The sequence below is a fragment of the Corvus brachyrhynchos genome, unplaced genomic scaffold (assembly GCF_000691975.1).
Source record: "Corvus brachyrhynchos isolate BGI_N302 unplaced genomic scaffold, ASM69197v1 scaffold255, whole genome shotgun sequence".
Classification (NCBI taxonomy): domain Eukaryota; kingdom Metazoa; phylum Chordata; class Aves; order Passeriformes; family Corvidae; genus Corvus; species Corvus brachyrhynchos.
This window is the reverse complement of record NW_008238358.1, coordinates 6,725,673-6,740,886: the sequence shown is the minus strand read 5'-3', so window position 1 is coordinate 6,740,886 and position 15,214 is coordinate 6,725,673. Positions and strand designations below refer to the sequence as shown.

The 15,214-nt window shown below is 36.4% G+C and overlaps 1 protein-coding gene across 6 annotated transcripts in view; it reads right to left on the bottom strand.

Moving 5' to 3' along the window:
- Positions 1-15,208, bottom strand: part of METTL8 (methyltransferase like 8) — a 46,734-nt gene extending 31,526 nt beyond the window's left edge. For 3 of the 6 annotated variants that reach the window (XR_001862394.1, XR_001862395.1, XM_017735683.1), the window contains exons 1-4: positions 9,753-9,839; positions 7,784-7,956; positions 5,357-5,448; positions 309-700 (exon numbers count right to left, since the gene is read on the bottom strand). Coding sequence is in view for 4 of the 6 variants with exons in the window: in XM_017735683.1 (XP_017591172.1) it covers positions 309-700; positions 5,357-5,448; positions 7,784-7,947 (648 nt within the window). In the remaining 2 variants the exon portion in view is untranslated. Of the gene's footprint in view, positions 1-308; positions 701-5,356; positions 5,449-7,783; positions 7,957-9,752; positions 9,909-13,867; positions 13,947-14,679 lie in introns of those variants that run through there. The other 3 variants (XM_017735686.1, XM_017735687.1, XM_017735685.1) reach the window with 3 other exon arrangements.
- Between the last annotated feature and the right edge of the window lie 6 nt (positions 15,209-15,214).

Below are 15,214 nucleotides of genomic sequence, written 5' to 3'. Positions count from 1 at the left end.
CAGGAATGCAGCCAGTACTTGCACTTTTAGACAAAGCACTTAAACACACACCTTTCCTTAGGAAATGAGAAACCTGACTTTCAATGAAAATGGAATCTGACAATCTAGCCCTATTCTGATTTGGGAGAAACTTTAAAGGGAAAACCAAGTACAGATCCTAGGTTTCTCTGAAAGTTTCTGCCATAAATGAATGTAGTATGTAAAATTCCAAAGGCTTCCTTTCTTGATACTTAGTAAGGGTCTTTATCAGATTTTTGAGCAATTAAGTGGAGCTGTATATGATGGGTAGAACATTTGCAGTGCATTACCTCTAATATTCGGTACGTGGCATCACAACCAGGGAAGGATTCTAGCTTGCCAAGTTCTTCTCCACAGTTTTTACCTTGAGGATTGTCTGTAAGAGCCTTTGCTTGATTTTCATTATATACACATCCTTGTCCAGCAGTAGAACCACCTCCATAATTTTTCCTCCAGTATTTCTCTCCTTCTTTAAGCATTTCATTTTCAAATGAAAAACTGTTGTTATTATTTATTTTTGTGTGTTCTGAAGATATTTTTTCTATTTTGAACTCATGTCTCCTTTTTTCTGGAAGAATTTCTGGAAACTCCAGAAACAGCCAATTGCGATCCTTGAAAAAGCTATTTTTATGGGTCTTGTAAAATTCATTCCAATATTTACTGGCTTCTTTCTCATATTTATCTGAAATTAAAACAGAACAAAACCTTGGTGAATATGAGCTCAGCTAGAATATACTCTAAAGCAACATATAATTTGGACCTCAATATACAGTTTAAAAATCCATAATTCCACACATTGTACATTTAAATTAAAACATATGGATTTTCTGTCTTGTCTTAACTTGTGCTCAAAATAACTCCTATGAAGGTTTAATCAGATTTTATGTCGCTTAGGAAGAGGTAGACAGGCTTACTGCATTTTTAAAAAAATTTAGTGACATCATAGAACAGCACCACCAAAATAAGCAATCTGAAGTTCCTTAGACAAGCTTTCATGGCTCAAATAAAAAAAGCAATGCATCTTTTCACTTATTTAAGAAATACTAAATTGAAATTATGTCATGCTTTATGAAATTCCATAACCAACTGCAAATTTGTTGGTACCTCATCACCTCTTAAAACAAAATTCCAGTTCTGTGAACTGGACTGACAAACGCTACTGCATAGCAAATAGACAGTAATTCACGCTTAACCATTCACCAATGCAGAAGGAACATACTGGCTTTCTTACTTTCAAAACACGTCAGAGTCTTACAGTAGACCTTTGTGTTAACTTCTAATTCACAAAACATTCTAACTGAGTGTTAGAATGTCAAAGAGTGGGACTGAAAGGGATTTCACGCAGTCAGGGAGTTCATACCCCTTCTCCACAAAGATCTGTCCAACTTATTCTTAAAATACCACTTTGCACATACAACTTTCTTCAGTAATATATCACAGTCCTTAATTTTCAATGCAGTTGGAAACCTTTTCCACTACCTAACTAGAAACTTCCATCTTGCAATTAGGTCCAGCAATTCTTGTCCCAGCTAGGGACCAAGCAGATAAAGCAAAGATTACTCTCTTTTCTCTTTGCAACACCTATTTACATATTTGAAGTATTTTACTATGTCTCCATAAACAACCTCTTTTCTAGATTGTCTAAACCTAACTCTATTCTTTTTGATTTTTAGACTTCTGATAATTTCAATTTTTCTTCTCTAGATTCTCTCCAATTGATTTACTACTTTTGGGTGCTGTATTCTGGCAAAGGCATTATCAGTGCAGAGCAAAAGGAGTATTTTATGAGGCTTACAGGTTGTAATCCTGTTTATAACTCCCAGCTTGCCATTTTGCAACAGTATGACACTGCTGATTCAGCTAGTGATTCACCACAACTCTCCAATCTTCCTCTGCAAAATGACTACCAAACCAATTGTTCCAGAATCTAGGTTTTTTCAATGGATTCTTCTGAAGCAAAGAAATCTGCACTTATTTTTAGCAAATTTATATATTTCAGATTATTTTTTTCCACTGTTTGTCCAGATCTTTCCAAATCTTAATTCTGTCCTTCATCATACTTGAAACATCTCTTCCCTTAACATCATCTTCAAGTCTCCTGTTTCCTGAGGTCACTAATGAAAATACCAAGCAGAACTGGACACAGAATAAAACACTCCTCTGCCCAGCACAAATCCTTTCCCTTCTGAAAGGATCTCTGTAGGCATTCATTCACCCAAAAGCAGTTTCATTAGCTCTTGCTTGCCTAACTTGCTTATGAAAATGTCAAGTAAAGCAAGTCAGAAGCCTGACTAAGGATAAATTTCAGGACATCTGCTGCTTTTCCCTTATCCCCAGGGCTTGTAACCTTCTCCAATAAGGAAATTAGCTTGATTTTACATGATTTATTCTTGAAAAAAATGATTGTTGGCCAGTATTCATCTCCTTTGTTCTTCTGAACCCAATGTCTGCAAGTTCTGGATGTACTCTTCCAGTATTTTCCCAGGAACTGAAATTAATTATCTGACTCTTCTTTTTTCCCACCTCCCTTTTTAAAAAAGCAAATATTCTCTTTTCTGCTTTTCCAGTCATCCATGTACTCTATGGATGTACTTTGTAACCTGTTCTTTCTCAGTTCAAGAACAAAATCTTTCCTCCTTCTCACTAGCACTAAGTGTGCTAGCCACTGGACTGGAGCTAGCTAACCCTTTCAAAGGAAGGCTGATAAAAAGATAAGAATTACAGCTTTTCAATGTCTCTTTTGTTGATGGTTTTCCCTTCCTTATCCCTCCTAAGTACCAAACCAAACCTTTTTTCTTGCTTTTCCCCCCTTATTTCCAAAGCATTTGCAGAATTATCTTGCTACCCCTGACATCTCTTGCTGCAAAAGTGTACCTCATATAATGTGTTGCCTTTCTTATTTTGTTCTCACTCACACCAACACATTAATTCTTTTAATATAAATGCACAGAGTAAATGCATGGTGCACTTCTCCTACTACTCTCTTTAAATCTTAACATATTATTTCCTAAATCACTACAGCTTTTCAGAGATAAACAAGGCTGAGAATTATCATTAGAGGCACAGACAGGCAGTGGGAAGTGGTAAGGAGGTGGCAGAATGCCTTGTCCTAGAAATCTGCATAATGTTTTAAAATTAACATTTAATATATCCAGTTGTATTATTAAAGGGCAAGACCCAGCCATGTAATTGTAATTGTACAGACCTGTTTTATAAGTTCAGAGTTGATTGAGGTCATATATATATCAGATTTCAATAGTTTAAGTTGCACATTTATAGACTGCTCAGTTTCAGTATAAAAAACAGAAACCCTTCTACTCAAAAGGTTCTCAAATTATTATCACCCCTTGCTGTAGCCACCACTTTCCTGCAAGTCTGCTCAGAACCCTTGTACTTAAATTCACATCCAGTTTTCTGAAGGAAAGCAGTACCTAAAGTCAGCCTTTCAAATTGTATTAGTAAGGAATGACACAGGTTCAAATGAAGGAACACTTTACTCTGCATTGTTGCAGTGGTCATTCCTGCACCTCTGTGTAATAACATGTATGCAGTATTATCAAATTTTTGTTTCATTTTGTGTTTTTAATTAGCCTACCCACTAAATTTGCCAAAGCATGTAAAAATTACATAACTAAAAAACAGATAAACTTCCAAGACAAAAAAAACCCCAGCCCTCCCCCGCCAAAACAACTTTACTTTATCAATCAATTTTTCTCCATAACAGAATCTTCCAATGCTAGCAAGCATGCCTGAGACAAAATTGCACATGCTAATAAGTAAATCAAATTCCTAAAGGTAGTATCATGAGTTCATTCGGTTTAACTTCTCTTGCTTTAAAAAGGCTCACCAGGACTATTCTACTTTAGTAATATAATAGTATTGTTGAAGTCTGTCTTGTCTTTTTTCTCCTTACTGTATTTTTCAAGGCCCCAGTATAATCTGCTCATTAGCCTTGGTCTAGTTCATTGTTTACACAAATAGGCCAAAATGTACTTCCACTTGCAGAATGAAGCTGAAGCTTTCTGAAGGAGCACTATCACCAATGCTCACCTATTCAAGTTCTAAACAGAGGGGCATTCATAGGAGATGTCCTTGGATTCTTGCATTTCTTGGCAATAGACAAATGACTGATTATTCCATTTCTCACCAACACAAACTAACTTGTAATTGATTGTAGAGAAAGAATGAAAGGTTCCATGAGCCACATGGTCACACAGCTTACTTTTCAATTACGAGCTCTTTTTCAGCTTTTTATACAGATCAAATGAAGATATTAGATGTAATTTTTGAAAAACAAACATTGTACTCCTGCATGTAGATAAAGAATGTGTGAGAGGTAACAGAGAAAGGCAGGCTGACAATCCCAGAGTATTCAAGGTGGTGAAGGGCACACAATGCAAGGCACGTTCTCAAGTAATTCAAATAAACTCCAACAGGTACCTTAATTACATCAAGGCGTAGGATCACAATGACACTATCTGACAGATTCACAACAGGCTACGTAAACTGAGGCACAGGACATCCAAGTAACTCCTTTCAGAATATCTTTCAAACAGAACAACAAATTAAGAATCCAGTCTTCTATGCTACTATCAAGTTGATATTCCAGCTTTAGCATTCATAACTATCCTAGAGTTTAGTCTATGGTTTAGTTTGCCAGTTTGAACCTAGAGCTATCACTCTTCAGAAATCCAGAACACACTAAATTTCCTTTCTGAAGACAGGCACAAAACTCCTTAATCCCATACAGAGCAGACTGTGCAGGATGTATTGGAACACCCTCCACACAAAGTGAACACATTGATTGCTGAAGCACTCCCAGTTCAGCCTGGCAGACAGCAAGCTGGGACCAGCTGGGACCACTGCAACTTTCATGGCAGTTAACTGAAATATGGTGCAATGTACAAACACAAGCTCTCTAAATAGTCCACAAATCCCTAAAAAGCATTTGAATATTGTACATGGGAATCTTCATCCCTAGTACCCTAGCTGAATGCAAACTCATTCCCTTTGATCCTGTAAAAGCCTTGTGTAGTAGGAGTTGTATTCTGAAGGACTGTGAAAGGGTTCAGAACAACTGCACCATACTGATGTACTTGTTTACATAGAGCCTACTGCCACTCCAACTGCAAAATTGTTCAAATAAGTAACTATATTGTTAGAAAAACACACTTTGAGATCTTTTGAGGCAACAAAGGGAAAAAAAACCCAAAAACTAATCAAAAAATTTAGACAAGAGAAAGAAATAAGAAGGGTCTTCCTGAATTCTACAGCATCTTCAAATGTTTTAATAAAGAGCATTAAAACGAGAATTTTTATACCATTCAATATTTGTTACCTTGGTCTTCTGATTGAACTTTCACAAGGGAGTTCTCTGTTGCTTTTTTCTTGGCATTCTCCTCTTCTTCTTGTGACCATTGCATGTGGTCCCTGCAGAAGGCAGTTGAAGACCCAGCTTTTCAGTAGGGTTTTTCACAATATTTTTTTCCCAGGAAAAACAGTCATGAATTAGCGACACTGTCTCAAATACTTTTTTTTTATATTTTGAGTGCAAGCAAATGACCACAACGAGACTGACAGTTAAAACCTAAGTTTCAGTGTATGATAGATGAAAATTAATTACTAATTAGGTAAAAGTCAAGTGATTAAGATGTCCCAACTGCAAAGAGACTGAAGTAGAATGTATTTCTTTTCTTAATAACTGGATTATATATATCTTGCAAATTGAGTGTGTTTACAGGCATGTATTTTGAGTATCCCATTAGAACTGTATTTAGCTGAATACAATAACAGACCTACCAACAAACACCCTAATGCAAGAAACATCTCACATTAATAGTGCTTATGATGGGAACTAAGGACTAGCAAAGAAATCAGCTGTTTCTGAAACAGGAAGCATAATCCACCTATTCAACTGGAACAGGTGGAATTGATTAACAGGATTTTACTTTTCTGAGGAATACAGATAGGTAACATTTTAAAAAAACCTGAATGAGACATTTGTAAGAAAAGTCAAGCAGTGCTGCAATGTTTCCAAAGTCAATGCCATCTATATTTGTGTGGTTACCTAAATGTTATGTTAATCCATGGTCACAGAACCAAGCCCAGATCTGACCCTGATGACTAAACTGCCTTCCCTGCAGATTCTGGGTTTGGATCAGACAATGGGGGCTGCCCAAAAATGTGCTGCAGGATGTTTTCAAAAGCCAGTCAGCTGTCCCTCCAAATTCTCCGGTCTGAACAGATTAAATTAGATAATATAATTCAAGTCATCTATTAGATCCTAATCCTACTGAAATCGACTAACTGAAAGCCCATTACTAAAATTCCGTTGGTTACTATGGGAAAAGGAAGAAGGTGCCAACTTGAAAAGAGTTGATTGTCTCTAAAAGCTAATGAGCATCTTCCTTTTCCGTACATGGTGACATATAGGTAATTTAATTCTTAGACCTTCACTGTTCCTCTTTTGTTAATTGTGGGAGACTAATTGGTATATATTTGTCTGCTTGCCTCAGACTTGATTTCCGCCTCTCTACTGAAATATTTCTCATTATTGTCCCCAGCAGGTTGCCTCTCCCCTTCCTGTATTTGTTCATATACCAAATGTTCCTGTGCAGTGTCATGGCTCTGACAGACACACTGCAGCAGAATAAAACCAAATGACCAAAGCATTACTAGGCAGACATCCTCTTGGAAAGACTTGCTTCCCTCACCGCTATCACCAGTATTGACCTTGCCTATTCCAGCAAGCTGAAACCAAGGACTATTCAGATGGCAATAATACACAGGCAGCCCTTCTGACAGATGACTTGCTGCGGTGTAATCTTTAGCTGATCAATTTTAATCCATCATTGCATGTCTGTCAGAGCCCTTAGGGGCTCAACACACAATACTAAAGGTGCCTGAAGCCCTCCATCTTCATTAAACGCCTTTTTTTTCCCCTCCTTGGAAAGTCATAGAGCACCTTTTGGCACTTTTGTAGAAATTTCTATATGGTAGATCCCAAGTAACAATACTGCTGCAGCACTTCTTGATCAAAATCTACAAAAGAAGGGACATTGTGTAGCTCTCCCACAAACTATTTACATAGTTTGGATGCTTCAAATGAGGCAGCTCCTTCAGCAATACAAGCTGGTAGGAACACAAGACACATAAGAATTCTAAGCACAGAAGTGTTTAAATACAGAATTGTTTTAAGCTGAACACTTAGAGCAGCAAAGCAAGCTATCCATTTTAACCACACCAGGAACTGTTAACATGAGCAGGCCTGATATGAGATCAAACAATGCTGCTTTCAGTTCTGCTTATTCAACTTAGTCCTTTTCCACTAACTTGTTTGCTAACACAGGGTTTAATTATCTCTGGGATAATGTGAAAACTCTGTCAATTACTGACCTCAATAGAAGCAGGCATTTTTTGCTCCAGTGTCTAGCATCATTCATTATTTCTCTCCCAAAACGACAGAAAAGCACCACAACAAACATCTAAAGCATTAGTTCCCAAATTTAATTTACTTAGTATTTCTAGCAGCAATGGTAGTAGCTCTTGTCTCTCTGCCAATTCACACAAAAAGAATGCCACTGTATGAACTACCAAAGATGATGAGTGGAAAACAAAAGGACATCATACATCAGTGCTAGAGGAGATGAGTATCTTATGGTCACCCTGTATAATCTATTTAGCACTACCACCACTCATCCTAATTCTCCTTATGTCCCTAGTGAGAACCCTGCCAGTTCAGTGAGATTCAGAAACAAGGACCTACCCCACATCATAGCCAGGTTCTTGATTTATCAAGACCATCACAACATCCATGGACTTCTGCTTCAATTCAATTTCACCTGTTTTCCCATCTGAGCTACATGGATTCATCTGAAGATCCACTTCCTGAACAACCCTGTTTCTTTCACTTCCATCTTCACAATCCATCCCAACCACCTGCATCAAAGTTTGATAACTTTGTATTAGACTGTCTTCAAAGGCTAGCAGGAAAAACTGAAGCTACACATGATCAATTTTTTGAAGGAAATTATAAAACAAATGAATTAACTGAGTTTCATCAAGAAAAAATGTTACAGAAAAAGGGTGGCCTTTTTCTTAAAATCTTTGCCTACCTTGCTTATATAGCCTACATTTGAATCAGCATTTACACATGTAAAGGATTCATCCACATAGCAGGAAGCACTGAGCCTGGAAGATGCTCCAGAACTACACTGCATATAGATTTATGAAATACAGAGACAAACTTTACACTCTTAACACAATAATCAGCCAGCTTCCAGCTTTTTTGACCAAGAAGAATAGCTAACTCCAAATTTGGCCTTAAAGTGATAAGTGCTGGAGACCACAGCTTGGGGACATCTAGTTTAGAAAACACTAACAGCTGACAGATCTGGTTGTGTATCTTAACTAATGAGTTAAGCCCAAATTTAGAGACTAAAAAGAGTAACAAATATACTACTTTATTAACCAGAAGACAATCTTCTGTATCATATTCTTAAGACATTTTCTTCATCAGAATTTGATATAGAGAATATTTTGAAATAATTTAGATTAAAAAGCAAAGTGGACCAATAAAACAGATTATAAAAAAATTAGTAATTTTAAAAGCCCTGGCAAGCTGAAACTTCATTTCAGAACAAATGCTTGTCTTGTAGCTTCTCTGACAGCTGACAGCAGAGGACACCTCTGAGGAAAGTAAAAGTAAAATTGCAGATTACTTCTATGAAGCAAGCTTAAGTCCTGAAATGCGTCATGTTACTCCTATGTTATGTTACCCATTGGTTATTGTTAGCCACATCCAATCCTTTTCCTAATTTTGTTAAACCTTTGCTTTCAAAAATGGTGACAGAATTCAAAAATACATTTAACATTTTGTAAGAAGTAATTTTTTGTATAGCTTCTAAATTTACCACTTCTCAACAAATATTCCTTGGGTTTATTATGAACTATAGGAATAGAAATTTCTGGTCTCCCAAATATCTCAGGTAGATAGATATTTGGGAGACCAGATATTCTACTTCCTAAACAAATTTAGATATTCTTCTATCCTTCTAACACTTCCTATATCACTTGCTGTTTTGTGTTCATCTCCATTCCACAGTCAAAAATCTTAGGCTTTTCAATATAATTTTTCCCACTGTGTTGAATCTCACTCTTTTCTGAGTATCCATTAACCACAAAAATACCTTTTAGAGATGGAGATGTTGCAAATCAGGGCAATTCTTATTCTTGTCAGCATGTACACATTGATGTTTTCTCTGCTATTACATCTTTATGTTAAAATTCAATTTACTTTTTTTGATAATTGCACAGTGTGTGAAAATTTCTGTTGAATTATCTGTAACATCTTCAGTACACCTTTAGAAGAATATGAGTAATTTACACGTACCTTCCAAAATGATGTCAGTTTTAGACTAGGGTGCCAGCATGCAATGTTATTGTACGTAACTAGCAACTTTCTGCTGTTATAAATAACATGAACTATCTTATCTCTACATTTTCAACAATATTTTGCCTTTCACTCCTTGACTAACTACTTGCTTGGCAGCTTTTAACGCGAATCACTGAGAGCTCGTAACTGTCAGATTACTTCTGACAGTCTCAAGTTTCCTCTAGTGCTACCTTCACGTGTCTGTTCTGGCAGTACCTTGTTTTATACACCCACACCATCATTCGTCGGAGTAAACAGTATACAAAATTATATGAAAATCAGCCTTGAAGAAACATCTTACCACATGTTATGCTCAAAGACCTTAGAAGGATCAGTTAAAATCCGTGATCCGAGTGGAACCGCTGGTCGTCTACTACTTTGGTGCCTGTGTTGCATCTTGCTTTTCCTCAGATATAAAGCAGAAAGCCTTGTAAGGAAGTTTATTGTGTTGAGAGACCTGAAAACACATTTAACTCAAATTACAGTTTTGTAGTAACCTAATTATTTATGTCACTTACATGAGAGACTGGTCAAATAATCAAGAACTGGTATCAGATTTACCAAAATGATTTACTAAAATATCAATTCAAATGCTTTTTAGAAAATGCCAACACCCCTTCAGTGTGCTGAAAGCCCAAATAATCCCAAAGTAGGCTACTGGAATGAAACCAGTTGAAAGGTAAATTATTTGGTATCATTTCAAAGTCCTATCAGGCAGGCAAAAGAAAAGAAGTACGCAGTAAAACAATAACCCAAGTTTGATATTGTACGAACGCAAGCAAGAAATGATCAGTAAAGAAACCACTTCTTCTAGTGGGGACATACTGTCAGCAAAATTGACATTTTTCACCCCACTCATTTTCTTCAAATGGAACTGTGACTGTGGTTTTATGCTTTTAAATAGGAAATTATATTATCTTTCTTTAAGTGTAAACATAATGCACATAAAGCTTTCCAAAATTTCTGCCATGTATTCTCCAGATCCCTGTTCAATGCTGTCTTTGAAATCTAATGGTTATACATGTTAACTTCTACTAATGCAAATCATAAAGTGATTCAGATTTTTCTATTACATGTATTATTTTGTCTTATATTGCTATATTTTACCTTATTTGGAATATCTTCATAAAGGATCTATAAAAGTTAACAAGTGTGTGCAGCTAGTGCCAGCATTTTTGGTGGGGTTTTTTGCATATTGTTTATGTAGGCTTTCTATGAGACGAGTAAAATGAAATACCCTTCCTGCTACTTTTATCCTAATGGGCTTTTGTTCTTTTTTCCTTAAATGCTCTGCATGACTTTAAAAATTATTCTAAGTCCTATTTTTCCCGCCTTTTTCCTCTTTTTTTTTGTTTTCCCCAATGCTGCTTCTGTAAAAACCACACAGACAAATTTAATGCACTGGAAACACAAAACGTAGTTACAAAAGAACAGGCACAAAACACTACTAGAAAACATTCTGTGCAAATTGATTGCAAAACAAAGATTTTTATCTCAAGGAAAACAGTACTAGTTGACAAGTCTTGTACTGTGAATTGAAAATTGTTAATCTGTACACATCAATACAAAGACTGGCAAAGGAATCACTTTAATTAAATGAACAATTCCTCATTTAACATGTACTTTTGAATGAGTCATGCTTTAAAAAAGGCATTGTTTATTCATTTTAAGCCTAAAGGAGAAAAAAAAGGAAAAAAGATTAAAATTTCTTTTTATTTGTCAAAGATTAAATAAAATGGAGCTTGCCTTATGGCTGACAATGCCAAATAAAACCACTGTTAATTTTGGCTGTTGAGACTGCAATGTTACCGAGACATGGAAGCACTGCCATACAGTGAAAATGTAACATTTAGGCCTATTAAAGAAATCAAAACTTCTTCTAATGTTAATGAGTTTATTATGGCTTTTTTAAAAAAATGTGGCTCAGCAGCTAAAACAATTCCAATTTATACTTCAATTACTACAAGTTGTTCATGGTTTTTATTTGAAAATATGTATGCATTTTTCATAATATAATCTATAATTATTAACATATATGGGATATAATGAAATAATAATTATGAGACATGAAAATTAAGATATCATGACAATTTCTGCAAAACGTGTAATTTACATAAAGGCAATGAAAAATAAAATTCTTGAAAATAAAAACAAATAGAAAGTCCTCCAAAACCCCAAACCACAATCGAAAATTATTATTACTAAATTACAGAAATGCTTGGACAAAGATTCCATTATTACATTGCAAACTGTTTACAAATCCTCTTCCTCCCTCTGTCATTTGAAAAGACCTGAGTTAGTATCTTGCATTTCCTGTGCCAGCATTGATATTCACCATAAAACACAATGATTCAGCTGCTAGGCTAGTCACATAATTTTTCTTGGCTTTCTAAATATCTCAATAAGAACATGAAAAGATGCGCAGATGGGAACTATAGTCAGATGACTAAGATGATCTTACATCAGTAAAATCCAGATATGCAACTCCTTCTTTGAAAAAGTGAGCCTTTGAGTGATAATTGAACAATTTCAGTGGATAAATTCTGAAAATGCAAAGTAAGTAGGGTAGGTGAGGAAGTTTACTGCTGCATTCAATGCTAAATGTGAAGGAACTCCCTTGAGACATGCATGTATATCCCTGAGAGTTAAACGTGATCCACAGATCACGAGATTAGTGGGCAACAGGGCTACTAAAAGTTCAAAAAGCATTAGATCACTTGTAAGCCTAAATCAGATTTTCTGAAGCGAGTCATTGCTCAATTGTTCAGCTGAAGTTTGTTAATGAAACAGGCAAACACCCTTTCTTGTTATCAGGTAAGATGATCATACCCTGAAGTTATGACAGCAAGAAATGTTGTCTAAAAGAATTAGGAGTTCTTTCCTTGTTCAGAGTCACAGTCAGGAATATTTTAAGTTTGATTATTAATCAAAACAATTCAACTTTCATCTTTAAGGAAATTAACATAAAACTGAATTACATTAAAAATTACTAAATTTTGTGGCAGCATAACTATTTTTCAGAAAAAAACTTTCAAAGAAACAATGCACTTGATAACCATGTTGAAGAGCAACATGGAAGTCTTAATTTCTCTGTGGAGCACTGCCTTTTACACTTTACAATTTTGTCACTGTTACAAGTACAGATCAGGTCCTCAGTTTAATTGAGAAATTTTAAGAAACAGCCTTAAAACCCCTTCCCTCCGCAAACAAGCTAACACAGCATCTTTAGTACAGCTTTATGCAGGTGAATATGCAGAAGAACGTACATACATCCACTGCTAGCCAGACCTGATGTTGGCATTAAATTAATTGATGTAGGCTTTAAAACCCTGAGCAGTCACACCCACAGAAGAAAAATTAGATACAGGAGAAGAGAACTGCTCTAAGATTTCTAACAGTGAATTACACCCCAAAACATATGTAAACCACTTAACTGATGAGTAAAATTCTTTAAAAGCATCAGTTCTGAGAGGGATGTCAGAGGAAAAAAAAACAAAACAAAAAGAATAGAAATAACCTGTTACTTTTGTCCAAGAACCTAATTTTATGTATTTACTGGATGAAAATATTTTGACATTTGACTGATCTCCAACTACAAATCTAACAACTTCTTCCATCTCCAATCATTAAACCTACTTGTAGAGTCTCTCTTATAAAGAAAAATATAGCCTATATTAGGAATAGTATGTGCAGTTTTTGTGACACTCCTAGACAGAAAAGTATTTTGAAAACTATTAACTTCATACAATTACTTCTGCTTGGTACCTAGAAGCTTATCTAGACAATATTTGACCATTAATTCCCAATGCTCTCCTGTAAAGCCTTCCTAATCTGTATTATCACCACCAAACACTACCAAAACTCAAAACACCTTACACAAAACAGATGCAAGTGGCAATCAGGGACATAAAGGAAAAAAAATTTCAAGATAATGGTGACACAGAAGATATAACTACAAATTACCAGTGGTTATTTTTAAACTACATACATATTAATATTTCTTAATATTTCCAATCTGGGTGGAGGTGGGGGTGACTTCACTGTCAACCAGACTCATTCATTAACTGAGTGCTTTATTCTATTTGGCCAAATGACTAATCATGCCCTCTTGGGGCTTCATAATTAGTTTTTCAATTATATACATCCAAAAAATTTTGCACATTTGAAACAACAGGGTATTTCACAATTTTTCAAACTCAGCAGATATAAAAATTTCAACTGCTTTTCTTTCTCGTGCACTGGGAATGATGCAGACCTCCCTGTGAGCATACAGCAACCTCAGTAAAACTGCTGCAGAGCACTGCCTCCCAGGGGAAAAGAAAAACAAAAGAAAAATTATTTTGATTTATTCTGATTCCTATAGAGACAACAAAGTTAAAATTAGTTGAAAAGCAAAGCAGATAAAAACAAACAAACCTGCCCCACCAGATATAATTTTAATCACATAGACGTGCTGAGAGAGAAGTGCCTGTTCTTCCACAAGCTGCGAGGTAGCCTGTTAAAAATAGTCGAGCAAAGAGGAAAGAGTTTATGCAATGGTAGAGGGAGAGAAGGGGAGATAAACCCTGCTGATTTACTGGAAATATTTACTTGAATAATCAAAGAAGGGTTCCTCGTTACCCTGCACACCCTCTGCTGGCTGCTACTTACACAGGAAGGAGGGAAAGGAAAAAAAAGAGCTGTTGAGACTTTACGTGTATGCATACATATATACTTGCCCAGTGAAGAACATCTAAACCTCCAAATGCATTCACTTAAACTGTTTTTAACCAGATTAACTACAAAATGCTGAATATTTAACTGTATTGCCTAACAAAAGATGATTTGTCTCAACACAAACTATGGGTTTTTTTATTAAAGATTATGAGAATTGGGATAGGGCAACATGAATTTTACTACTTGTCTACAATTTATATTCAAGAACCTCATCCATTTACATTCTTGCAGGACTCTGGATGTCCACGTGGACTTTGCCTTACCAGCTCTGAAGTCACTGGCGATGTTGCTAATCCACCGCACAGTAAGCTCCACTTACTCCTCTAATCAGCTCTTTGAAGGAGCAACTGCAACAATCGAGTTTGTGTTTAGCTACCTTCACGAAATAGCTGCAAAGCAGCAGAAACTTAAAGGACTTTCTCTATTCTTAAAGTATTAGTGATGATTCAAGGTTCCGCTCAGATCCTGAAGAACAGATATGGGCACACAAAAGATCAGCAACTTTTGATTACCCCATTTGGTCGCTTGGTTTCTGGCAAGGAAGAGAAACAAATCTGTCTACAGCCTTCAGTTGCTCTGCCGGCAAGTAGCGATTGATGACTGCGACAACATTTGGGAGGTAGCTCTAAAAATACAAAAATGAAGTGTTACACGTTTTAAAAAGTTTCTGTTGACCTTGGAGTTTTAAAAAGCTTTCAACAAATCCCTTAACCGTCCCCCCAGATCCAGGTACACTCAATGCCACACCGCCGTACCCAAAAAGGCTCGCGGCCGGTGCCCCAGGCTCGCAGGTGCCAGCTCGGGCGTTCACCCCCGGGAGTGCCCCGCGCCCAACCCCGAGGACTGGGCTCTACAGCAGGAACATTTTAAAAGAAAGAATATACTAGTTCCCACTTCTCCTTAACTAGTTACCACTAAAAAAACTTTCCTGCCATTATTTTAAAAAACAACCGGTAAAATGCTTCCATCTGCACGTCCCACATGCCGAGCGCCCGCATCCTTCAGAGCAGGGTCGGCGGGGAGCCCGGCGGGGGCAGAACTCCCGGT